Source organism: Microtus ochrogaster, chromosome 22, assembly GCF_000317375.1.
Source record: "Microtus ochrogaster isolate Prairie Vole_2 chromosome 22, MicOch1.0, whole genome shotgun sequence".
Classification (NCBI taxonomy): Eukaryota; Metazoa; Chordata; class Mammalia; order Rodentia; family Cricetidae; genus Microtus; species Microtus ochrogaster.
Window position 1 is genome coordinate 28,101,349 of NC_022023.1, and position 27,944 is coordinate 28,129,292.

General features: G+C 47.8%; 1 protein-coding gene across 1 annotated transcript in view; it reads left to right on the forward strand.

Annotated features, from left to right (window-relative positions):
• Fam189a1 (family with sequence similarity 189 member A1) overlaps positions 1 to 27,944 on the forward strand; it is a 401,267-nt gene that overhangs the window by 351,967 nt on the left and 21,356 nt on the right. The window contains exons 5-7 of the mRNA XM_026784306.1: positions 13,940 to 14,047; positions 23,241 to 23,401; positions 24,169 to 24,304. Coding sequence (XP_026640107.1) covers positions 13,940 to 14,047; positions 23,241 to 23,401; positions 24,169 to 24,304 — 405 coding nt within the window. The remainder of the gene's footprint in view (positions 1 to 13,939; positions 14,048 to 23,240; positions 23,402 to 24,168; positions 24,305 to 27,944) is intronic.

A 27,944-nucleotide genomic window follows, 5' to 3' on the forward strand; every position in this document is an offset into this window, starting at 1 on the left:
GTTTTGCTTTGAGCTAAGTATTTTAAAATGTAAATACAACAAATCGCATCATAGTTTATGCTGATACGCTTTCTTCCCAAAATGAATTAATAGTTCAGAAATGAATGACACAGGCGATTTTTCTGCAGATGTTGTCACAACTGACCCCTACTCTCACCCTTTGGTGACCCACCTCTCGCCCTTCCACCTCAGGCCTTTTTCACCTAGTGCTGTCCACCGGTCACAGGCCATAGGTCACAGCTACCTCTCAGAACTCACATCAGTCACCACTTCCAGTCACAGTTCACAAATCACCCACGAGTGGCCTTGGGAGGACAGTACTGCCTCCTGTTGTGGAGGGATAGGACTTGCTCCTTTGAGTTTCCCTGCCTCCAGGGCAGGCTCTGCAAGGATGGCACGCGTCTGCATACATCAGTTTTGCCTAGTGCCTGGCCTTATTCCAAGGGCCATGAAGGCCACCTCTCACCCTTACATAGTGGTGCCCCCAAGCCTTCCCTGGGCTCTGGGGTGAGGGGGCGAAGTCTCTTCCCTCTCACTGACACAGACAACAAACCTCTCTTTCTAGGACCTCCCACTCAGGTGCCGTTATGCCTAGATATCATGAGTGCCTAGCCTTCAACTTCTGCAATTTCTGTAGAGCCAGACACCTATCTCATGCCACAACATGTCAAACAACATACATGCACACATTCAAGCATCACAAGTGAAATGCATGCACACTCACAAGCATACACATATACACACATGTACACAAACACATGCACATACACACATACATAAATGCACTTGTACACACTCATGTACAAGGGACACACCGAGGATCAACGAGGATCAACATGATCCCGCTCCAACCATCTGGCCAGGTCCCTTCTGGCCCAAGGCCTAGCAGACCTCCCACTGACAGCCAGGGGCAGCCATCTAACCCTCAGCCTCACCCCTTTTTTCTAGGCACAAACCTTGCTGTCCCCAGCCTGTCCCCAGCCCTTTCTTCAGGACTACTCAGGGTGGCACCACCACAAATAGCAAAGGCCTCAAGGGTGGTGTCCTCACCAATGGCATCTCCTTGGTGTGAGGTCAGGAATAGACCAAACGCTTTCCAGATAACAATTTGGTAGGCACATTGGCTTGACGTCAAGCCCTCCATGGAAGGTGTTACTTCATATGGCGGGCTTCCTCCCTCAACTGCAGTACCAGCTGGAGTCTCCAGTGCCCAAGTGGACTTTTAATTTTTATTTCACATCGTGTTGGTGAAGAAGGGGCCTACAGGTAGTCATCCCCATAAAGCCCCAGGGCAGACTGGCTCTAAACCTTTGTCATCGGGAATCTCACTAATCTCTTTCATCTCTTTTATGCTACCTTGGCCTTTATTCAAGAAAACCTATCATTTTAAGACTGATTCAGTACAGAGCTAGAGAGTTATGACAGAGTCCCACAATTGCTCTGAGAAGGTTTGCATAGCAAAAGGCACTTTCTCAACCCTCAGTGATTACAACACGAACCTTGAGCACCGCAGAGCTCAGTGTATAGCGCATGTGCTATTTTCTGTCCCTCTGATAAGACAACCTATGGAAGGAAGGGTTTCTTTGTTCCTATGGTTCCATCACCAGCAAGCCTCATGGCAGATGTGGGGCTGCAGCAGCAGGCATTTTGGACATACATTTTGGACTGAAAACACAAAGTACAGAGAACAAATTGGAAGCTGGGCCTGAAGCTCTGGAAGCCTGTCTCCAGTGGCACACTTCCCCCAGAAAGGGCACATCTCCTAAGCCTAGTCAAACAGTACCACCAGCTGGGGACCAAGTGTTCAAATACATGTGCCTATGGTGACTATCTCGTTCAAACTACTACAAGGACAAACTCTCATTTTCAAAACAATACCTGACCACTGTAAAGCCACTAAAAACTAGTTAGATTATAGGTAGACACATATATTATAGATGAGACCTGGTGGGTAAGAAATCTTATAGTATATTAATTCTTTTTTGAATATTTATACAACATCCATTTATATACGTAAAATGTTTAACCAAAGCCAGAGCTATTGTTCTACCAAAACACTAGTGCCCTTCATATGTGGACGACATAGACCAGGGCTCCCAGGAGCTACGTGGAATCACAGATGCTTCCACGGTACATGTGCCTATTCTCTCTATACATATGTGTTTACGTCATAGTTTGACTTATACAGTAAGCATGGTGAGAGATTGACAGGAACTAAAAGCAAAATAGTGCATTTGTGTAAATACGGCATAATACATTATTTTAAATGTGTGGTAGTTTTTTTTTTTTTCTGGAATTCTCTATTTAATGCTCTTGGACCATGGGGTAAATAAAACCAAAGAAAACAAAACTACATATAAAGGAGTTAACTGTGTGAACAACTTTGTTGTTTGAATGAATGTATCACGGATTAGAGTTGGAGACAGATGGACTCTTTATTGCCTGCCAGTCCCAGGACCTATGCTGAGTCTCTCTGTGAGCGCCAGGGTTGACCCTGCACACTGCATGCCTGGGCTCACTTCTCTCTGCTGTCGCCTTTCCTTGTGCGTCCTGCACGCCTCCCCGCCCTTTTGTGTTCCCCTCCCCCATTAAAGTGGACCCACGTGGGAGCCGCCGTGTCGTGTCTGTGTTTGTTCCGCCGTGTGTGTCTGTCCTGTGCCCCGTGTTTTAAGAAGAACAGCCCTGTTTTTTTAAGAAGAATAACATTAGCTGTGTTTCCCCCACTGGTAGGAGAGATAGTGAAAGGGTGAGCCACTTGCTTTCTTCCAGCGCCCATTTTCCCTGGCAGCTTTTGGCTACACACCCTGCTCTCTGGAGGAGCACTACTCTCTTGGCTACACTTTAGCTAGACAGACCTTGATAATATGGCTCCCTCCTTTTTTTTTTTTGGTCAAGCCTGTGATGATAACTGGGCCCCACTCTGGCTAACTCTGGGATTTTCTAGGCTTTGCTGATTTCTTTGACCTGCTTACCGTTCTCCAGTCAACATTTGAGCATGTATCTTGGTGAGCCTCCCCGCCGCATGACAAACCCTGCCGGAAACAGTGTCGAGGAAGGTTTTCGTTTGGCCCGTGGTCTGTGAAGGTTTTGTCCATGGTTACTTGGCTCTGTGGCTCTGGACCTGTTGTGAGGCAGAGCAGCATGGGCAGAGCATCGTGAGAGGGGATTTCCTCTCTGTGGCAGATGAGAAGCAGAGACAGGGGGAACACAAGAAGGCAGAGTCCCCAGGGACACCACCCAGTGACCTGCTTTCACTATCAAGACCAAGTTCCCAAATCACTGAACTTCGTAGGGCTCTCCAGAAGACTCAAACCCAGAGTTGACATGGCACTCTGCCGCCCCTCCCATATTCCCCGCCTTACCATCTCAGTAATCAAGTGCTATGTGTTCGTGTTTCTCTGAGGTTCTGAGTTCCCCTAGCAAATCAAACCCATCGAGTGGGCTGTTGGAAGCTCGGTTTGTGACTAGCTGGTCAAACAGCCTGGGACTAGAGATTGATATCTGAGGTGCTGGACTCAAGGGGCTGCTTAGCCTGTGGGATCTAAGCTATCTCTAGGTAGTTAGGAACCATACTGGATCAGACATGCCCTTGCTGGTGTCCGATGCAGGAGACCTGCCTCCTTGTTTGCTGGTGAGGACGAACCTCACATTTGGGGGTCCAGAAGCTTGAGTACTGCTTCTATGTTATATGTTATATGTTTTGGCATAGTCTCAGGCTGCACATAAATGGCACTTGTGACCTTGTATTTGTCCTATATCTGTCCTTGCTTGTGAGTCATCCATGGGAAAGAATCCAGATCATTTTCACTTCTACGCTTCATTATGGACCTACAGCATTTCCTTGATGGAAATGTGGACTCTCGATGCGTTCTTCTTCCAAACAGTAGTATGCCACGCATCGCATTCATATCTCCTGGGCACTGAGGAAAGCACGGTGTCCTGCAATTCGTGCGCCCTCCACTTCACTGAGCACTGCTAAATTGTTCCCCGAAGCGGCTGGATGCATTGCTCCCGCCACCACTTTGTCCAGGTCCCCATGCCTCTGTCTGTTTCCACGTGTTTGCATGCCTTCTGCTGTGGGCACCCGAGAGCAGGTCAAGACATCATCCCAGGGCTGGTCTGCGCATCCTCCTGACCACAGGCAATGCCGCAGCCTGCATGTGCTAAGACCACTGAGCGGCTTTGTTCATCTCCTTCACTACTTTTGCACTGAGTTGTAATTTGCTTTGAATTTGTAAACGTTCCTTTTGCCTTCTGAATAGTGATTGTTTCTTGGAGTGAGTGTACTGCGGACAGAACCTCCATCTGCACCCTAATTTTCTTTTCTGGTTTTAATGTCTTTTTTCTCATTAAATGTCTTAACATTTCAATACAAATGTTCATCATTTTTCTTATAATTTATGCCTTTTGCCTTGTTTAAGAAATGCAGTTAGTTTTCTTTGTTCATAAAATTATATTTTCTAAAATTGCCACGAACATCAAATCCCACAGGAAACAATTACTCCTAGGTAAAAAACGGGGCTTGGCTCCTTCAAGTCCTTGGTTAGAACCTTTTGCCAACTATCTATAGAGAACCGTGTTTTGCATGGTTATTTTATGACTTTGACAGGATTTCTTTGGGAGAGGGGTCAGTGGGGGGGGGACAAGTGGGGGGGTCTGTAGGGGCTGAGGACATGACTTAGTAGCAGGTGCTCTGTTAGTATAAGACCCCAGTTTGCATCTGATACACTACACTCTAGTAAAAATCAAGCGTGACTGCCTACACGTGCCCGTAGCCTCAGCAGCAGGGAGAATCTAGATAAACAGATCCTAAGTACTCACTGACCCGCCGCTCAGCCAGAGGACAAACTTCCGGTTACCGAGAGACCCCTTCTCAAGTCAGAGAGGGATAGAGGAAGGCACGCCACATCCCCTGCTATAGCCTCCACATGCACGCACATACCCATGGGTGCGTGCACTACACACACATACACACACACCACAGACCCGCGCACACGCGCACACACACACACCACAGACCCACACACACACCACAGACCCGCACACACACATCACAAACCCGCACACATACACACCCCACACCCCACAGACCTGCACACACACACACACACACACACCACAGACCCGCACAATACACAGTACGCATGCATCCAGAGAAGGAAAGACAGAAATGGGGACAGAGACAGGAAAGGAGAGGGAGAGAGACATTTTGGAATTAAAAATAAATCTTAGCAAGTTGCCAAATTTGCATGTGCAAAACTCACAAAAAAATCGAGTGCACCCACCGTCCTCTCCCTCAGAGCTGCGGGTTTTATGCTTTCATCCAGAAGTTGTAGTGGCATATTGCAGATTTATGGTTTGTAATTTCTCCCTTGGGAACAGTGTGACATTGCTGATGGCTCTCCACACATAAATGATGGGCCTGGTGTCATTGACTGTGACCCCAATCCTATTGATTTGCTGGGTGTCATGTCTCCCAGCTCTTTTTGTGAACTCCTCTGCTCTTTGTCCATTTTCCTACTTCTTAGCAACTCTGTTCCACCTTACTCACTCTGGTTTTATAACTAGCTCATTTCCAAGAACCCCTCATGTGCTCTGTGTGTTGGTAGCTTGTTTTCCCTGCTCGGGAATTTTCCATCTGTATGTAAACCACAGTATGCTCAACCCTGCCCTATGGAAGGAGAGTTGATGTTGGCAGGAGAGCTGGTCAGAGCAAACACCTGTGTATCCATCCACCTTACAGCCACAGGTGAGTACACCCTAAGGAGAAGTGGAAATAGTCAACGTTAAAAGATAATACCAAATCATTTACTTCTACCTGAAACGTCTTGGTATCCATGTTGGCTCACTGCGGTACTTGGCAAGGTTATTTGCAGAATTTGTCCAGCAGGTTATGTTGTGGTTTTGATGTATGTTTCTTAGCTACTACTGAAATCTCTCTATTTCCCATTATTTATTTATTTGTGTGTGTGTTTGTGTGTGTGTGTGTGTGTGTGTGTGTGTGTGTGTGTATTTACGCTCATATGTGCATCATGGATGGCTGGTGCATGTATGGAGGTCAAACAACAGCGCGCAGGAGGGATCAAATTCAGGTCAGGCAGCAAGCACATTTGCCCCCTGAGCCAGCTGGCCATCCATGATGAGCTTCTCAGAGACTTGTCCACCATCCCCTTCTTCTCCTGAGAACCGCTACTCATGTCTGCGGATGGATTTTTATCGGCTCTTTGCTTTTGTCGTTTCTGTGAGGTTTGTTTTTGTTTAGGAAGTCCATTGCTGTTGTCTAAGCATAATGGTATGCTCATGTATTAACTTTCCTTTCCCATTCACCTATTCATCTTTTCATGCGTGTTGTATAAGCAGTGATTGATCTTGGGGTTACTGGCTAATTCATTCTTTCCATCAAAATCTATTTTTGCCGTGTTAGTCACAGACCGAGCTCTAATATTTCTTTGCATTCTTTTCCACTAAATATGTCTTTATTTCTTCTCTCTCCCTCTGCCACACCCTCATTCTTTGGTATCTGCAGTATATATCTGAAGATGCTCAAGTGCCTTAGAGAAAATATACAGTGTCCGTGTGTGTGCTGTACAAGTCTCGTGGTACCTAGCAAGGGAAACACTATGCAAAAGATTATCCTACTGTATCGTGTAAAGACTATTGACAGGAAGTACAGTCTGCACATGGGGTAGATGAGATGGTGTAGTGGGGGAAAGTGCTGGCCATGCAAGTCTGAGAGCCCGAGTTCATCTTAGAGCTCACAGGGGAAGGAGAGAATTGGCTCCCCAAAGTTGCCTTCTCACACCCCTATAATAATTACAAATAAATTTAAGTCTGTACATGTTCACTGTAGAGCCATTTTCCCCTGTGTTTTTTTTCCATCCACGGGTGACTGAATCTGTGGATAGGAGCTTCACAGATAGTGGGCTGGCCTGTGCCACACTGCCGTGATTGTCATTACTAAGTTCTATAAGAAAATGTCACTCACCTTCTTTATAGGGCAGCCTAGTTTTAGCCCCTTTCCTAGGACCTGAGCTTAGGCTATCCAGGATCCAACCATGGCCTTCTACAGAAGCAAATTACGTGGCTCGGTATCTGCTTCGTGATTGTAAAATTCATTGGGAAAAAATGTGGGAAATGAAAGTCACCGTATACATATGCACACACATTGATTATTTTACCAGAAACGAAAGGGTTGTTTTGTGTGTCTTGTTTTACTGAGACACTTTCTGCATTACTTTATAGAAAGGTTAAACTAATTTTTTCTCTGTGTGATTAGAAATATGAGAATTAAATATATTGTTTCCTTCAAGTCTGAACTTAAAATTCAAAAGAGTACAATGAGGTAGCTTATATATTTTCAAATGAATGTTTATGAACACGCCATTCTGCCATCTACAGTGCTGGAAGACATGGTCTCTGGTCTTGCTACCCTCCCAGATGGAAGTTGGAATGTTCTCTATTTCTCCCATAGGGTCTATGACTTTATCTCCTTTTAAACTAACAAACCAGCCTGTTCATTTTTTTAAAAAATTTTTTTATTGAGAAAGAAAAAAAAAAGTTTCTGCCTCCTCCCAGCCTCCCATTTCCCTCCCCCTCCTCCCATCCTTCTTCCCCTCCCCCCACTCCTCTCCCCCTCCCTCTCCAGTCCAAAGAGCAGTCAGGGTTCCCTGCCCTGTGGAAAGTCCAAGGTCCTCTGTCCATGTCTAGAAGGTGAACATCCAAACTGGCTAGGCTCCCACAAAGCCAGAACATGAAGTAGGATCAAACCCCGTGCCATTGTCCTTGGCTTCTCATCAGCCCTCATTGTAGGCCATGTTCAGAGAGTCCAGTTTTATCCCATGCTTTTTTAGTCACAGTCCAGCTGGCCTTGGTGAGCTCCCAATAGATCAGCCCCACTGTCTCAGTGGGTGGGTGCACCCCTCGTGGTCCTGACTTCCTTGCTCATGTTCTCCTTCCTTCTGCTCCTCATTGGGACTTTGGGAGCTCAGTCCGGTGCTCCAGTGTGGGTCTCTGTCTCTATCTCCATCCATCAACAGATGAAGGTTCTATGGTGAAATGCAAGATATTCGTCAGTATTGCTATAGGATAGGGTCATTTCAGGTTCCCTATCCTCAGCTGCCCAAGGAACTAACTGGGGACATCACCTGTTCTTGGTTGCTGCTATCTCTCTGACAGAAGACAGGAGAGTCCTGGTTCAGAGACAGGGAGTCTGAATGCTCCCAACAGAAGCACTGTCCAGAGGGACTGATCTGCCCTCAGTCAAAGTCCTCAGTCTGGAGGCCTGTGCACACAGCAAGCTTGGTGACGGACGAGGAATGTGGAACTTGGGGAGTCCATGCCTACGTAGTAAATCTACACTTTGGGGGCACATGTCACCTCTTTCCTCTTTCTCCAGAATTGCTTATTGCAAACTCAGTCCAGGGAAGTGAGCTGCACAGAGAGAGCAGTTAAGATCTGGATCGGAAGGAACTTGGAGGTGTGCCCACACCCGTGGCTGACTGCCTCCCCACACAGATAAATAAATGTCGGGTAGGAGAGGAAAACATAGCTAGTGTCAGACATGTCCAGGATAGAAACAATACAGGGCGTAGGTATCTAAAATGACAAGCCAGGCAAAGCCCAACCCCACTCCACATTCGGTTACATCAGATATCCATGATCCTCCACCTCCTGTTTCGTGTGCTAGGCTACCCAGCGGGACGCCTCAGCTGACAGAAGGAAAACATGTCAAAAGAGAAAAGGCTGGTGAATGGATGCACGGAAAGGGTTATAGGGGCTTGTCATCTGCACAAGGACATTTCCAGAAGGCAAAGGTATCAAAGCCCTGGACTGCAAGCTTCCTGATGTGGAGGCATCTGTGAGTTGTCGCTGCTGACACCCGTCTCTAGTAATTGTGCTGGAAGATTTACTGGGAGTGCAGAAATTCTTTGGAGACTTCATCATGTGTAGATTTGCCTGAGTATCTACAACTTTTTCCCTCTTGTTTTTGTTCTATGCCCGAAGTGTTCTGTGAAGGAGTTTCTTAAGAATTAGATTAGTAACCTGGGAGGTAGTGGTGGCAAGTGTCTAGCGGCCGGCTTCATGATCAGCACTGACAGACGCGCTGTCACCATGCTTGCATGTCCACTGACCGTGGACAGGGATTTTACAGACTGAACTCTAGCATTCGCGGTGACGCCCTGAGGACGCTGCCGTGGCGGTGAAGGTGTCATTTAAACCAGAAAGGGATTGTAAAGCAACATTTAAACCCAATTCCAGCGTTGTGTTGTTAGAGAACCAGCTGGGGGAGCGGTGGGAAAGAAGTCATTCTGTAATGTGTTTCAAATAAACACATCTCACAAGACATAAAGCAGCGCTCGCCTCGGGGTGTGTGTTCGTGAGAGGTTTTAAGGCTGGTGGAAGTGGATGCGAAATTAGTGATACTTTCAGGGCATCCATCTCAGTGACAGTGGGACATGTGGTCACTGAAGTTGAACTTCCCAGTTTTCAATCTATTTCTAGCTATGCTGCATTGATGGGATCACTCTTTTAGTTACAATTTGGAATTACCCTTCGACACATGTGAAATATATAATGAAGAGTCCGGTATAATGTTCTCTAATGTAAGGTAAAAATGGTGATCTCATTGCAGACATGCGTCTCCTTCAGGGCACTGGTTGGGGTACCCTGACCCCTGAAGTGTGATGGAACTAGAAATAGGAGTAAATATAGGCCACTGGACACGTGAGGAACATTCTCAAGGTCAAGGTCATGGGACAGCTCCAACTCTGCTCCTCCAGATCTGGACACCATCATGAGCCTCAGATCTGCTTTGCCAACCACTCTCTAGCTTGTCTGTGGAATGGTACATCCCGTGTCCCAGATGATACTTGTTTGAAATGGACATCTCCCATCACCCCCTGACCCTGGGGCTGGTGTCCCAGGTTACACTAACAAGGATGACCTCCTGTCATCTCTTTATCCTCATTTATCCCCCTACTCATCCACAAAACATGGCCACACTGTATTGACTTGGGCTCTGAAGTCTGGCTCAGATGCCGTCTCCATATATCTGTGGGCTGTGGCTCACACCCCTCTATGATAGCATATCACCAGTCTCTTCGGTGTTTCCAAACTTTGGAGCCCTGTTAAAGCTCAGGTTCTATGCTATAGCCTTCAAATTACTTTCTCAGTCATTTTAAATGAAGCTCTTGTTGCCACTCCAACATCACACATTTTCACTGGTAATGAGTTAAAAACACAGCTGGAGCTCCTTATCCTCTCTCTAGAACCGTGTATGTGTTCTGTTCCATGTTCAAACTCCCATCCTGTTCCTTCTTTAGTGGCTTGAGGAGCAGAAGGGGCGTATGGAGTGGCCGTAGCAACTTTATGGCCTGCTCAGCTATACCATAATCCAAAACAAAAACGCCACCCAAAGCCTCTTCCCAAGATGGCGTAGCCAGGGACGAGATTTACCTCCTGCTTGAAGCAACCACCAAATTGACAAAATGTATGGGGATGCAGTAAAGGACTTGTGGTTCCTACGGGGTCTGTGAAGAGTGTCCCTTGGGTATTCTGTTGAACACTGTTATCATATGCTGGGAAAGAAACTACTAGAGGCCAGGAACAGGGCTACCAGAAAGGATTAGAGACACTGAGCCTGGGCTCACAGGGCTGGGCAGACTTGGATTCTCACATTGTTTAGAGGTGTCGCCATGGCGGGGATGACAAGTAGGAACCATTAGCCACAGACTGAGCACTGCTTAGATGGTAAGCTCAGACTCCTTCCTCTGGCTCCACTTACACTGGACTATCCAACCTTGAGAACCATGAGATGCCATGGGCTAAATTTACACTCCATAGTATTGTCAGAATCACACCCCTTTTCTATCTCGCAAGTTGGCCTCGAGGTTCCAAGGGAAGGGAGTAGACAGTGACTTCTGCAGTGACAGCCTTCCTAGAAGGTGTTCTAGAATTAAAGACACTGGTTCATGACTACAGGAACAAGCCCTGGAAATTGTGGTGGACTAGACAGTCAGATGGACACGGACACCTGCATGCATGCACAATGTCAGTCACAGAGAGAATCATCTTTTATTTCCTCTCGGAGATGCTCACCCTTTGATAGATCACTGTATCTAACTTGAATACTGTTGTTCTTCTGTGAAGAGAATCTTTACCGGTAACTTTTGGGATGTGTATAGTGTTTTGTCTATTCAAAAAAGCTAGAGTTGGGTGATGGATCATTGGTCAATTTTGTGAATCTTTGGGGTCATTTTTTTAAAGATTTATTTATTATGTATGCAATGTGCTGCCCGCATGCCAGAAGAAGGCACCAGATTGAATTATAGATGGTTGTGAGCTACCATGTAGCTGCTGGAAATTGAGTTCAGGACCTCTGAAAGAGCAGCTAGTGCTCTTAACCTCTGAGCCATCTCTCCAGCCCCGGTTTTTTTTTTTTTTTGGTAAAAATAGGATTTTTGTAAATAATATTTATGGCATTTCATTATGAATATCCCAAAGAAGAATGAATTGCCTTTGGGCAGTTAAATACCATGAAGCAGACCCTCTAAGGTAAAGAACCATGACATGAAGCAGGCCCCCAAGACAGAACAATGCCATGGGTAGACCCTCTAAGACAGAGAGCAGTGCCATGGATAGACCCTCTAAGACGGAAAGCAATGCCATGGAGAGACCCTCTAAGACGGAAAGCAATGCCATGGAGAGACCCTCTAAGACGGAGAGCAATGCCGTGGAGTAGACCCTCTAAGACGGAGAGCAATGCCGTGGAGTAGACCCTCTACAATGGAGAACAAGGTGAAGGTGTCTGCTTTTGTCATCTCGTAGTCTTGCAACTCCCAGGGGTCAGAGTCCCAGCTAGTGATCTAACACAGGGCAAGTGGGCAGCAGCATGTGAACTGCAGAGAAACAACATCTGCTGAGAACTTAATTCTCTGCATAGAAAATGCCAAAGTGTCTTTTTTAAAACGACCGGAACTAATGAATTCAAGATCACAATATACCACATAAACACACACACACACACACACACACACACCACATTTCTATATACTCAACAATGAGCATACGGAAATTAAAATTAAAAGGACAAAAATGAATTACAACTTAAACCTTATCCAGTAATTATCTCAAAATGAGCCATGGGCATGGACGTAAACAAAACTCTAAAATTGTTTAGGGAAAAAAAACGTGGGAAAATATTTAAGTATTTAGGGCTAGGCAGAGTTGGCACCTAAAACATGGCAAGAGGAGAGAGAGAGAGAGAGAGAGAGAGAGAGAGAGAGAGAGAGAGAGAGAGAGAGAGACAGGGAGAAGGAGGGAGAGGAGAGAATTTTGGAAATTTGTGCTCTATGAAAAGTTAACTGGCAATGGATTGGACGTCCCCTCCGCCCCAAATTCCTATGCTGAAATGCTAAAATCCTGACCCTACCATGACATTATTAGAGCGTCATGACTCCAGACAAAATGATGTCATTGAGGTGTTCTCCAAGGGTTCAAGTCCTTAGAGAACCCAGAGAACTTGCTGCCCTGTTCCCATGAGGCAAAGCCACAGCCAGAAGATACAATATCTTGCTCTATACCCTTAGCCCCCCCAAAGGTAGGAAACAAATGTCTTGTCACACATCTGGTGACATTTTTGTTATTGCACCCCAAACCCAGGCACCATGGGAAGTTCTTGGAAAGCCATTCTGCAGTTTGAGAAAATAATCTGCAACTCGTGTGCCTGTGAAAAGAACTGATATAAAGAACTTTTAAAAGCCAGGAGTGAAAGGGCAAACAAGCCAATGGGAAAATGAGCAAAACCTGAAAGACATTTTACTAAAGAGGAACCAGATGGCAAATAGCAAGCGAGAAGAAATCGTTCGACATCTTTACACATCAGGGAAATTGGAAATAGAGCTGGAAAAGTAAATCCACACAGACCCATCAGAACGGCTAAGCTAGAAGCCACACAAAACGTTTGCAATGCTGCAGAGAAGCTGGACTGCTCATGCATTATGGGCGTGAACGTAAAATGGTTCGCTGTTCCTTGCAAAACTAACTATGCCATTGTTGTCTGGGACAATTGCTACAGAGAAATAAAGACTTCCATTCACATAAACACCTGCACAAAATATGCATGCTTTATTCGTATAGTCCCAAGTTGCAGATTTCCCAGGTTAAACCAATTGTGGCACATCCATATAGTGGAATACTCCTCACCAATAAAGAGGAATGGCCTGTTAATGCATACCGCAGCCTTGGTGGATCATAAGACAGTTGTGCGGAATGAAGAAGAAAAAAAGCAACAATTGCAAATGGTCACAGGCTCTGTGATTCTATTCATGTAGCATTCTTAAAATAAGCACAGAAGGTGTTTGGAGTGAGAAGCAGGCAGAGGGAGGGAAGTTTCTTTTTAAGAGGCAACATAGGAGAGCCACAGTGGTGGGGTGTTCCATGTCTTGACTGGGCTGTCAGTATCCTGGCTGGGATAATGAGCTGAGCTGTGGTTTTGCAAGATGCTGTCACTGGGTACACGTGATAACTTGGCATTATTTCTGACAATTACATGGGAATCTACAGTTCCATAAACACAAAAAGGTCATTTAAAAAGGACATTTTATTAAACACTCATCGTTTTCGAGCTACACTTTGTGACTGATAAAAATTACTCACCTTCTGACATGAACATCCCAATATTTTCTCGACTATTTTACAGACTACCTAAGAATTACCAAAATTATGAAAGGCCTATTTTAGTATTAACGACAGTTTGAGCATCATAGTAAAACACAAACAAATGTGTGTATTTTAAAGGCTAATTTTGAGCGTGAATAAAATACAGCCACATACAAAACGAGCATTTGCTAAATGCTGCCCCGGGCTTACTGTGTGCCCTGGATTCTGCATCTGAGTGACCAGGAAGAACTTGACCCTTTTCCTTCCTTTCTTCTTTCAGGATCTCCTCTTCAGCGTGTGTGCCCTCAATGTCCTCTCCACCATCGTGTGCGCATTGGCCACAGCCATGTGCTGCATGCAGATGGTCTCTGCTGATGTCCTACAGATGGTGAGTGAGACCCCGCTCTTGCCCAGGCCCTCTCAGAGTGGCCAGCCCAGCCCTCCCTCCTCTAACCAGCTGGAGTCCAGTGTGCATGTGTTCTCTGCCTCTGATTAGAGAACCATGGGTTCTGTCAGTCCAGACTGCTCAGAGATCCTTGGTCACCTTGTGATGCACCCTGAAGAGGGTGATTCTGCATCTTTGCTGCCATGGCCTTACTTCAGACAACAGCAGAGTTCCATGTTTATGATAGAGTCTCCCCGATTCCAAGCACCTGGAATGTGTCCCTGACTAAGTTAAAATCCTGCCGTGCTGGACACCCTCTGGGAACTTCAGAGCAAGGCCTGTCCTTATTCTTCAGAATTCTCTGTAATAAAAGAAGTTTGGAGTTGTTAGAAGATGATTCTCAAATTGAAAAACTGCTGTTCTTGGCTTTTGAAATTTGCTAATTAACCCTGAGGTCAGGGCCCAGTGGCCCTCATCTGGTGTCATGGTCAGAGTCTTTAAAAAAAATAAACCGTCTGCTCCCATGGGAGTGGTAAGGCCAGAGCAGGGTTGTGTTCTTGTTAATAAACATCTCTAAACGCACACTTCATAAGTCATGATGGCTCTTTGTGGTCTCAGCGTGAATGGACCACAGCCTAGCCTAGAGTTCAATACATTATTTTGAAACTCATAATAAAAAGAAATGGGTATTGGTTTTTAGTGCTAAGGGTAATAGTTACTCTTGTGCCCATTCTCCCTCTCTCCCTCCCATTTGTGTTGTCTCTCTCTCTCTCTCTCTCTCTCTCTCTCTCTGTCTCTCTCTCTGTCTCTCTCTCTCTCTCCCTGTCTCTCTCTCTGTCTCTCTCTGTCTCTCTCTCTCTGTCTCTCTCTCTCTCTCTGTCTCTCTCTCTCTCTGTCTCTCTGCTTTTGTTTTCCCTTACTGTAACAGAATAGCCAAGACGAAGTAATTTACAAAGAAAGTAGGTTTACTTAGCACCCAGTTCTGGGAGGTGAAGACCCCAAGATTGCACAACTGTATGCGGTTGGCTTCTGGTGTAAGCCAGAAGGGAAGTGGGTGCATGTGGGAGACAGAACAAGGACAAGGGCTAATCTTTTGTTGTTGTTGTTGTTGTTGTTGTTGTTGTTGTTTTAACAGCCCTGTCCCCCAGTTAGTTACTCTAATAAGCTAACCCTGCTTATTAGAGTAAATCACTCCCTCTGGATAGCATTAATCCATTCAGATGAGGTCGAGCCCTCTTACCCAAGTACTTCCCACTAGACCCACCTCCTAACACCACAATGTTTGGCTGGGACAAGCCACACAAGCTCTCTTTGCCTTTCAACCTGACCCACAAGACCGCTGTGCCTTCTACCCAATGTTTTAAGCATTTCACTAAAGACAGGTTATCCCTGTAGTGGGCTTTTCTCTTAAATCTTCCTCCTCAGCTGCCTTTTAGTGGCACATCCGTTAATCAAGATAGAAGGCCAGAGAGCATCATTACCAATATGTTACACCTCCGTTGGTCCTAATTGTATGTGGTGCACAGCCTGGTGCTCACACCATACATCCGCGCAGCTGTCATAGCGAGCTGACCTTTCTCGAGAGGTCGTGGTGTTCTGGAAGGTGTCTAATTAAGCAGTTATTCAGCCCGATGAACTTTTGGCCTCATTCATGGAGGCCTTGTGTTGGCAATTTTCTCCAGCTTGCTGTTTAAAGGAAAGGTTAAATATAAATACCAGAAGGCTCTACCCACCTCGGTGGATTTTGCTATTGATCTGTAAATATCACACCAATTCAGCCAAACTAACAGAACTGAAGGCAGTTTGTATTCCCCCCACTTTTAAACACTAAAATGAAAATTGCCAGCTAAAGAAGAATAAGGCATAGTCTAGCTATGTAAACATTTACAATTACGCCAAAGTACACGCTGCCCTTACTGGTGGCCATGTCGAGCAGAAGTAGGCCTGAGGTCGTGTGTCAAGCATGGCTGCATCTCAGCCCCACTGCCTCTGCCTGTATGGTGCCTCTGAGCATATCCCTGAACCTACTCGTTCAGTAGCTCCCTCACGCATGACAGGGGCCTCACAGGACAACCTGCTGATCTTCATTGATTTTTGTTGGCGGTGCTGGGATCCTTGTGCACAGTAGGAAACAGCGCTACCACTTTGCAATGTCCCCAGCTTTGTCTTAGTTTTTCAAGATGGTAGGAGTTTCAGCCAGTTACTGGACATCACAGGTGTGGCATCACTATGATGACCTCACAGCAGTGACGTCATCACAGCACTGACTGCAAGTGCAGTACTGCTTTACTGTACTAACTGTGGTGTGCCGTGAGCAACCAGATTATTACAGAAACACAAAGGCTATGTCTTAGTTTTCTGTTATAAGGAAATACCCTAGGGTAGACTCCTATAAAGAGGTTATTTAATCATGGTTTAGAAGGGGCAAAGCAGCATGGTGCCTGCACTCATTAAGACCCCTCCTCCCCTGTGTCACAGCATGGTGGATGGTGTCTCGATGGGCAAAGATAGATGGTTGAGATAAGGCTTGTACTTCATAACAAGCTCTCTGAACAAAAGCCCAACATTACTTCCTTCCAAAGGCCTTGTGTCCAGTCACCTAACTCCACCCCCACCACCCCCACCACCCCCACCCTTCCCAGGAGGCCTCACCTGTGAAAGGTTCCTCGCCACCCCTCAGAAGCACCACGCCGAGGACCAAGCCTCCAACACAGGGACAGTGAAGGACTGACCACATCTAAGCCACAACAAACTGCCATCAGAAGCTTCCTGACTCAGAAACAGGAGTAACTGAGCTTCCTGCTGGTGAGGCACAGGCAGCATTCTGGTCTCCTAGTCAGACTGAGCTGTGTGCTCCAGCAGCATGGTGGGGCGAAGGGGCAGAAGGAAGAGCTGTTCAGAGTGCTATACGTATTTGAGTCCTTCCATCCTGCTGGAACTGCCGAGAGGTTGGATCATAAGATATAGAGAAGTGGTTTTTGTTTAGACACAGGGTGGCCATATGGAGTACGGCTGGCCCTAGAAGAAGCGGGCTGACCCTGTAAGTTTGTGGACACATCCCCAAAAAATGGAACCAGGATATTTAAGGAGATGCTTTGAGATCTCTTTTCAGACTTTTACTTCATTTCATTCAGTCATTTAATTAAAGGAATAATATGTGATCACTGGACGAAGCTAAATCTCATAGCGGCACATAAAGAAACACGCGTGGACGAGACAACCTCGAAAGCTTCGCGACGACCCTTCCGTGTACCCATCATATCTGAGAACTCATACAACTGCATAAAAATAGGTGCCTTTCGTCCCTGCCCCTCCTCCAGCCTAGTGGTTGGGAGGTGGTGTTCCATTGTAGTTTAGATTTGCCTTTTCCAGTGATTAATGATGGTGGTTCTCTTCCTGTGTGTCTAATGGCTACTTATAGATCTTCTGTGAAGGAACAAACCGACTTTGCCCATTTTCAAAACTGGAATTGTCTCTTCTTGTTGAGTCATGGAGTTCTCTGTGTTCTCTGGATATACAGGTCTCTCCTCAGATGTGCGGTGTGTACGTGTTTTCGCCTGTCCTGGTGATCATCTTGACCCTTGGTGGTAGCTCCCAAACCATAACACTTTAGTTTCAGTGATGCCCAATGTGTCTCCTTTTTCCATTTCCGCTTCTGCTTTTGGTATCCTGTCTTCCAGGGAAATAAAATTATTCTTCCTGAGAGTTTTGCAGTCTTAGTTTGGCGTTGAGGAACATCTTGAGTTGGTTGCAATGTACATTGTGGGGGAGGCCCAGTTTTGTGTGGTTCCTGGCACCATTTGTTGAAATGCAAAGATTAAGGCATGGAGTTGGCTCCGTGTCACTGGTGGTCAACAGCTGACCACAGATGGGTTTATCTAGAGCCTCTTAGTTCCCTTTCATCAGCCTTCTTGTCTGCCTTCACAGCAATTCCACAGAGCCTTGCTTGCCCCCTTATAGTCCCTTTTAAAATGGGAGTGAGACTCCTCCAGTTTCCTTTGTTCTCAAGCTGCTTGTGACAATTCCATCCCCTTGTCGTTCCCTGTGAATTTCGGAATCAGTTTGTCAGTGTCTGAAGCATAATCCCACTGGATCCTACGAAATCTCTGCTGCAGTTCTGTGACGCGCCACTCACCACGACCTCGGTGTTACTGTAACTTGTTTTGACATCTCAATTCTGGCTGCATTTCCATTTGTTGAGCTCAGTTGTGGCTCATGTTACTGACCAGTCATTCTTCTGTTATTTTTATTTGAGATTCTCCAAGTGAGAAGTATTATTTAAGTGTGTGTCTGTGTCTATGTGACTGTATGAATGTGTATCTATGTGTGTGTGTATGTATGCATGCGTATGTGTCTGTGACTGTATGAGAGTGTGTATTTGTTTGTATCTGTGTGTGTGTATCTGTGTGAATGTATGTGTGCATGTGTGTGTGTGTGTCTGTCTATGACTGTATGAATGTGTATCTATGTGTGTGTATGTGTGTGTGTCTATGTGACTGTATGAGTGTGTATATGTGTATATCTGTGTGTGTGTGCATGTGTGTGTATATGTGTCTGTATGGTACTAGAGATTGAATCCCTGGTCTTGTACATGTTTGGTAAGTGTCATACCACAACCACAGCTCCTCTAAGAAGCACGAATTCATGACAAGGTCGCTACTGGTGAGCAGCCCCCACCAGCATGTGTGCAACCTCCCGTTGGCCCATACCTCATAACCAACACACAAGGCTGTTTTCAGAGAACACCGTGGGGCACTCCTGATGCATGCACCCAGCTCCTGCTGCCACACTTACATACCTTCTTGAGTAACTCTCCACACAGGGATGGTGGGCCAAGAGGGTAAAGCCTATTCCTAGCACCATAGTCTGGGCCCTTGTCTTAGCTCTGGTTTCTACCGCTGTGACAAAACACCATGACCAGAAAGCAAGCCAAAGAGGAAAGGGTTTGTTTGGCTTGCACTCCATAATGTAGTCTGCCACTGAAGAAAGTCAGGACAGGAACAGGACAGGGCAGGAACCTGCAGGCAGGAGCTGATGCAGAGGTCATGGAGGGGTGCTGCTTACTGGCTTGCTCCCCATGCCTTTTCTAGGCCTGCTTTCTTACAGAACCCAGGACCACCGGCCCAGGGATGACCCCACCCACCATGGGCTGGGCCCTCCCCCATCCATCACTAGTTAAGAAAACACCTTACAGACCTGCTTGCAGCCCAGAGTTGTGGAGGCATTTTTTCAATAGAGGAGCCCTTCTCACAGGTGACTTTAACTCATGTCAAGGTGACATAAAGCTATCCGGCACAACCCTGTCTTGGTTCTCCTACCTGACGTCAAAGGAGAGCATCCTCCAGTACCACTTCAGGGGCAGCCATGCAGGGAAGGCAGCCATGAGCCATCCACGGGCACTCATTCTGCCATAGTGCCATGTTCACTTTACCCTGGAGAGTTAGCAGATGAAACCCCAGCCATTTCTGCTGCGGCTCATATGTAACTGTGACACTGACTTTTCAGAAGAGCCCCAACTTGGTATCACGGGCTGACACATTTCACCCATTTGCTCTGTGGCCTCCTTGGTTTACTGTAGGAGTTACCAGGCGGGTCTCTAGTAGGCTCACGGAGACAGGCAACTCAAGGTCATGACCACAGCCGGGACTCAGCCGTACTCTAAGGGCTTTAGGAGTCTAAGTACCCACATCTTATAATTCAAATGCATCCGTATTGGGGATAATTAGCCGCAGTTGGAACTAACATCATGAATGCATGAGACAGCAAGTGTTACTCCTATTGTCGGAACTGCTAAAGCCCAGCGCTTCTAACATGCGCAGAAATAGTAACTGCGCAGTGATGCGGTTCCACTTATTGACACAGCCTGGTGAAGACGGTGCTTTGCCTTCTAAGTGCCTCTCCTGTTGTTTCTAGCTTTGTTTTTAAATGTAAGCTCATTTCCCTGCTTTCCACTGCATCACTCTCCTCCCCACGTCCCTCGCTGCCACCTTAGCCTCGGAAGCAGCTGCAGCCATTACACAATCATGCCATCCCAGCACCCGATCTGCTCACGTCTGCTCACATGTCTCACTAAGCAGAGCCACTTGGAAAGTGCAGATGGGTGTGCACAGGCCCTGATAATGGCGAGTGTGCAGCTGGAAGGTGTGCAGGGCACTCAAAGTCATGACTCACCCAGGAGTTTAACAGTCACCCAAAGAGCCAGAATGCCGGGAGGAAGCTGGGGGCAGGGAAGGCAGCGAGCCAGGCATCAGGAAAACCTTGCAGAGGCACCCAGACCCTTGCTGCCCAAGCCTGCCCTCCATCCTGTTCCCCCGCAGAAGATCAGGCACGGGGACAAGAGAGATAATGGCCATCATAGAGGCCTTCATTTGAGCCTTCTGACACCACTGTGTGGATCTGTGACACAGGGTGGCATTTCATGTTACAATCCTGGTGGCACCAGGGGAAGGGACGCTGAGATTAATAGGTCAGTAAGGTGCAAAGTCGCAAGGGTCTCAGTGGCCGCTCAGTGTCTGAGGTGCATTAACCTCTTCATGGTCTCTTCCAGACTGCAGAAGCCAGACTGTAAGAGCTGAGCCAGATTTTAGGGGCTCCATGTTGTGTGCCTTGGGAAGCTACCCAGGGTCAAGTAACGGCAGCTCTTGGTGCCCCTCGCTTTCAGGTGTTCCTGGAAGAAGCCCCCCTGCCATAACAGACAGGACGTAAAGTCTCAGGTGCACACTGCTATTGTATGAGTGACAAACCCTGGTGGGGAGGGAGAACGTGTAAGCAGCTCGGCCGGTTTCCACACACAGCTGTGCTGCTGACTCCATGTGGTTTCGACCGCCCAGGGAAGACAGAACCACACAGGAGTTTCTACCCTCTCCAGGAGCTGTAGAATTGTGCTTTAGCTTTATACCTGACCATGAAGGTGTAGACATGAGGTCCCAGAGCATGAATCCTGAGTGCAGGCTGGCAGACAGGCCTTCCAGTCACGAACATGGAGGGAGAACTGGCAGGTTGCCAGCTGAGAAGGGGTTAAGTTGCCAGAAAGAGGAAACAAAGTACGTATGGTGTGGAGGGTGGCTGAGCAGACCTTGTTCTGAGCAGGGGGTGATTGGCACTGGTTGGAAGGCAGCCGGAAAGTGGATGGGATTCAGTGCACAGAGGTCTTGATGGTAAGAGATTTTCCAGCAGCACGAGCTCATCTGGGCTGCTCTAAAAATAGCTCCTACTGAAGATGGAGCCCACATGCCAGGAGCAGTGGCCGGGCAGCTTGCTCCTTCACTGCTCCGTTGGCTGCTTCTGCGGGGGCAGAAGAGCAAGGGCACTGCAGCAGAGAGGTGTCCATCCATCCATCCATCCATCCATCCATCCATCCATCCATCCATCCACTCCATTGATGGTTGGCTGAGCATGTATTGTGCCCCATTCAGGAAAGAACAGGGGGATAAAACACAGGCAGGCTGACAGCGTTATTTGTTACTTTTCTGTTGCTGGGATTAGAACTCCATGACCAAGGCGACTTCTGAAAGAAAGCAGCGGTCCCCAGCAGAGACAAAGTCGTGCTCAGAGAGGAGGCACTGTCTTCTAACTTGCGTCAGGCTGCTGGTGCTGAATGCTTTTGCATTTCATGAGTTTTGCTCGAGTATACAATTGGTTCTTCTCATTTCTGATAGAGACTAATTCAAAATAGTTCCTCACTGGACCCCCAGAACATCTGCCCTCCCCTCGCCGCCTAGCTATCGAGCAGCAAGCACAGGGATTAATAGCTTCTGAAGCAGAGGATGACCGCATACATCCAACCAGCTCACAGCCAGCAATTCCCCTCTAATTTCCAGCAATTAGGGAAACAGCAACCAGTCAGCCTAACTGGAAGGGCAGGGGATGTGCTCTGTGTTGGGAAGGCTGGCGGTAGCCATTTCTGAGTCCATGCGTCCCTCATTCTGATGTAGCCATCAGCCCAGAGCATACTGATTTCACTGCATTGGACCATATTCTGAACCTTGGTCTCAGCCCTGCAAGTGCAGAAATTCTCTAACTGCTTGTCCCCCTGTCTGGATGAGCCCACCCTATCCCTGCCACCACTAGGTGGTTCCCTGCCACCCAACTCCAACATCCTCAATGGCTCCTGCAAATGCCCAGACTTAAGAGTTGACCAGACAGACCCTCATTTTTTTTTCCTTCTTCTGAAACACATCACTCGCTGGCCATCTGCTTTAGAGCCTGGAGTCCCACCCGTCTTCAGCCGGTTAGATCTCACCTGCCTCACGGAGGCTCGGCAGATGCCCTGTCCCACTGATTGGAGGGCTGTAGTTGCTAACGAAGCTGCTGTGTTTAACTGTGCACTTGTGATTCTTGGTGTTTGTCTCTTTTCTCTTACCTCGCTGACACGCTCTGGGAAAGGCCCCGGGGCCCGTACAGTGTGGGTCATTTTATACCTATAGATGAAGCAGTGTCTCGAGCATTTCCATAGAACTCGTGACCTCTGGTAGGAGGGCCCCGAGAATGGAGAGAGAAACAAGTGTTGGTTAATACTTTAGAAACAGAAATGCAGGCAGAGAGCATTTGTTTTTTATTAAAATATGTTTCCCTTGATAATTTTAAGTAGCACCCAGTGTTCATAGTTGCCCCCACAGAATATTCTGGAGCTCATGGTGGGGCTTTCTTCACCTTTGGGGGCAATGTCCTACAAAGTGTGTGGATCCCTATATATTAGTGTTCATAGGGCCCATAGTGAACTCTAAGGAAGCGTGTGAGACAGGCTGGGATCACAGTGCAGGCCTGAAGCACTGTGCAGGACTCGGAGAAGGGACTTAGGTATAGGGCGTGTACCCAGTACGCACTGTGAGGGGGACTTGCTGGTGCTGTGTGGAAGGACGAGTGGCAAGTGTCCTTTTGACTGCAGGGTTAAGGCATCAGCGTCATAGGAGTGAAGGTTCCCAGGAAGAATCTGCATTAAAGACTTCCCAGCTCTTTAACACACACACACACACACACACACACACACACACACACACACACACACACACGAGGCTTCCTGCATAGCGGTATAGGAAGTGGAGCAGAGCAAGGTCAGAGCTATCCTCTGTACAGGGTGTGTTTAGCAGTCATGGCTTGGCAGCCTAAACCGTGATAGGTAATGTGTTTGCAATTAGCTCCCTTAGCCGCCAGCCACACCAGCTCTGGGATAACGCGGCTTCTCTCTGCTCTCCAGTTCTTCCCACAGAGGTCCCACTCGGCCAGTGCTGCCTGCGTGACTCCACATGGCACCGTTCTCCACCAGACCCTGGACTTCGATGAGTTCATTGCCCCCCTCCCACCTCCTCCCTACTACCCTCCAGAATACACCTGTACGCCCACAGCGGAGGCCCACAGGTCAGTCTTCCTCTCGGTGTCCTGTGTCCCATGATGCGTGAGAAGCCACAGACAGGAAGCGTCTTTGGGAGGAGGAAGTGATGATGGCAGGGGGGAGAGAGGTGTGGAGGGGAACAGAATAAAAGCCGGTACAGAGACATGAGCCTTACAAGGGTAGGCAATGAGGAAAGGCCATGTGACCTGGAAATACAGTATTTCTTTTCTTATTTTTGTTCACTGGGGTTTTGGTGGTGGCGATGGGTTAACTGCATTCCATTTGTATTTTGTTGTTGTTGTCAGCTTCACTGTATAGCCAGGGTGGCTTTGAACGCCCTAGGTAGCCCCAGATAGCCTCATACTCACCATGCTCCTGGCTCGTTGGCCCAAGTGCTAGAATTACAGGCAAGCACCACAAGGCCTGACTTGAACAGAAGATTTCTGTTTGTCTTTGCGGTGTCACCTGAAATGACACTGTAGGCCAATAATGAACTCTGTTGTATTCTTCTGCATGCAGAGTTGCTCCTGAGTGACAGTTGTCACAGAGCATGGAACATGAATTAGAAATCTCATCAGCTTTATCACTGTCTTAATTATAGGAGACAGAGCTTAAGTGGTCAGTGAAATATGGGCATCTTTCAGAAGAAAGACCAAAGTTAAGCCTGCCCTGTGACTCAGGCTTTTAGCTTCACCATGACAAGTATTAGATAGTCAACACTTGAAGAGAAATGTCAGAATCTGGGCTCTGTCCTCCGGGGGATGACCGTGTGATGGGCTGTCCTGTTTTCTAGGGGCCTCCACCTGGACTTCGCTTCCTCCCCCTTCAGCACCATATACGATGTCGCCATCAACAGCCCGGGCATGCTGTATCCTGCTGAGCTGCCCCCACCATATGAGGCCGTGGTGGGTCAGACGCCCGCCAGCCAGGTGAGGCCTGGGCCCTGACAAGATCAGCTCCTCTGCACACCACACTTCCTGGCCTGTCCTCAGAAAGCTCCCTGACAGTGCTGACAGTGTCGCCGACACCAGCCACTGCCCTGTGATGAAGCCTCTGCATGTACCGTGCAATGTGTGAGCCTTGCGTACACTGCAGGATGCTGAGTCCAACCCAAGCCTGGGCACATCAATATGTGAACTCGCCCTTTTGGTTACTCAGCTTAACTCCTACAGGCAGACACACAGCCCAACTCAGATTTGTCCATGTCCCATGCTGCCCAGTGTGTCTGGAGAGAATGTAGAAGGAGCTGGGACAGCTTCTAACGCGTGACCAGAGCAGGGGGAGCTGGACTTGGTGACTAAGGACTCAGGGGACCAAGACCTGTATTGGTCATCGCTGCAGACATGATTGTAAGGGGTCAGGCAGCCCCAGGCCAGCGATGTGTCTCTACTTGCCGGCTGTGAGGCCTTTTCTGAGCTGTGTGTGCCAGCTCCTATTACTGCATGTTTCCCAACCATGAGCAGGCGCTTTGAGTATGTCTGTAAAGCCTTGCTTTCCTCACTGACAAATGATGGGGGGAAAAAAATCGCGTTAGTATCAAGTTCATTGGCTGAAAGGGAATGATGCTGATTCAGAAGAAGACTGGGAACGTGGTAAATCCTGAAGGCGGAGGAGTCTCTGGGCATATTTTGATAGCATTTTTTTTTTATATATTAGCCGTTATTGTTGTTGTCCTTGTTGAGTGTGAAATCTGTAGTCAGGCAGAGAGGTGAGGTCATGGGGCCAGGGAGGCCTTAAGTGGAGGCTGTAGGGATTGAGGCAAAGATGGGGACGTGGTAGTCAGGTATGTGCTAATTACCGTCCCAGGCACAAGTCATGGAGCTGGATAATACCACAATGTGGAGGCTCTACAGGGCGCTTGAGCTATGTCTGCACTCTGCTCCCGTTTTCCTACTGACTGACCCCTGCATGATAGCCCTGGTGCAGGGCTCAGATTTTTTGATATCACCTCAAGCTCTGACCCTGCACCTTGGACATCAGAACGACACTCAGGGGTGGAGGAAAATTAGGGTTACTGGTGTTTAACCTCAGCCACCCCTCAGCTGTGGGGCCCATGAAGAATATCTGTTTGTGGAGTGCTGTCTGTCCACTGTAGCGGCTCAGCCTCAAGGATAATCAGAGCCACAAAGGTGGGTCACTTTCTGTAGGCTGAGTCAGGGGACAGGCAAAGACAGCAGGGTGCATGCGTGCAGTGATCAGAGAGACGCACAGGCAATGTTCGGGCTGTTGGCATCAAAGGAAAAAGATACATTTGGCACAGGGAGTCTCCCTTCATATTGGGTCAGCCTGGTGAATCCCGCCTGCCCTGACACAACCAGAGGATCCTTGAATAATGCCTCTGTGCCCACTCCAGTTCTAAAATGCAGCCCTGAGTGGCTGCAGATGGCAGCTCCAGACTCCGGATTTTGCCCTCTTTTGTGTGCATGGTAAAAGTCACTGTGTAGGAAATGCCTGGGAGGAAGGCTGCTTAGAGACTCAGTGAAGGGGAGATCCTGTAATCTCTCAGCTTGGACAGCCGTTTGCCTAGACCTTCCAAGCTGAGCAGGGACCTGCAACTTAGCAATGAGGTTTACCTTTCCATTTACAATAAAAATAGTGAAGCTGTCGATCGTGATGACAGGCTTTAGCTCTCAGAGGTGCTTAGCTTGTATTCGGGCATCCAGGGAGGGTCTGAGAATGGGTTGTAGATTCCAGCGGGTATCCCCCAGTCCCACAAAACCTTGTCAATCAAATCCCAATCCTGGGTCCATTCCCAGGAGTTACTAGAACTCACTTTGAGAACTGGGGTACATTACTGTGTCAAGGTTTGTGGTGAAGACCGTGACATTAACATGATGGATCTTAGAGGCAAGTGTGGTACCAGGCCTACGTGGGGGAGAACATCACCAAACCCACATGGCAGGACCCAGAGGAGAATGCACTAGAACCACAGCAAGCTCCTCCATTGGTGATAGACACCAAGAAGTGAAGAGGTGATGATGGGGTGCAAATAGGCAACCCCATCCTGGGAAGCAGGGGCCTCAAAGCCATGTCTGCAGTAGTATGTTAATTTTGTTGCTGCCTTGGGCAGGAAGCTCTGTCATTTCCCACTCTCCAGCAAGCCTGCTTGCTGCTATCAGAGAATTCCAGTTTTGTGCTAGGGAACCACTTCTTTGTTTCCCTTTGTGATATATTTGTGATATAGTACTAGTGTTTTTAGAAGAGGAGGCTGGGTGGATAGATCATGTTCTGTGGGCCCTTCCTTGTGGACAGTATCAGGGCTGGGGCACCGCCCTGTCAGAGCCTTGGCTTCACAGTAAGATCCTTTTTCCAGGAGCCCCATGCTAGCCTTGCAAGGCCCAAGTGCAGGTGCAGGCTGTCGCTACAGACTTTGAGTATGATGTTTAGTGCCCCCACTCCACACTGCACATGAGAAGGATATTGATTCATGTTTCATCACCAATTTTCTCTTTCCCTGAAGAATGCAATATATTTCAGGCTAATGTATGGTTCTGGGATCAATATGACACTGTTCTCCCAAAGGCACTGGAAAATGCTGCCTTCCATGATTTCTCTCAGAGAACCTGGGTAAGGAGGGCTGAAGGTCAAAGCTCTGAAGCCTGCCCCCTGCAGGTACTGGCACAAACTCAATTTGCTCTGGAGCCAGCCAGGTATGTGTGTGACATGTCCTGTGGCCCCTCTCCAGGCCACCTGTATAGCAGGGACGCATCTGTTGATTAAGGACCCGCAGCTCCCAGGCCCATTTTCTTTGATGCTCAGGTGTCAGGGCACTTTTCAATTCCACAGACATCTCTGGGAGTCCGGAAGTGAGGGAAACCTATTACCAACCACAGAGGGAAGGCTGCGTCAGCCACCTGCCCCCTCCTCCGGGGTGGTCCATCTCCCTTGACCAGGCATCAAGGAGCTGCCCCTTCACAGCATGAGCGCTTTCCCTGGATGAGGGGGCGGTTAATTGCTTGCCCCTGCACACCAGAGGGTGTATAAATTGCCTATCAGCACTGGCTAGAGTGGAGCAAACTCGATAGAGGGACAGGGCTGACGTGACAACATACAGAGGGCAGGGGAGTAAGAGACGGCAGCCATTGCGAAGATTTTTTTTTTTTCTGATACGGGGTCAGTCTATGTTGTTCAGATTGGCCCTGAACTCCTAGCCTCGATGGAGCGTTCCTCTCCAGCCTCCAGAATAACTGAGCTGCCAAGTGTTCACCGAAGAGGCTGTTTTCAGTCGTCTGACTGGGGATGCCCATTCAGACCTGTTCCCTTCCTTGGTCTTAGGTATAAATGTTGTTCTTTCCCACAACTTCAGGCTGTGCTCCACAGCAATGTCACAGAGGCGAACCTCTAGCAGGGGCAGCAAAGTTACTGAGAATTGCTCACTTGACGTTCCTGACTAGATACAGACTCACATTCCAGGGCTCACTGGTGGCTATACTTCTTAGCTGCAGGGTATAAAAACACGAGTCTACTGCTTCATGGCATTGACAATCCTTGTGATGACGGGACAGGGACAGTTCACCTTCCCTGGGACTTTAGGGAAGAATTGTACCTGGCCATCTGGATAGGGCTGTG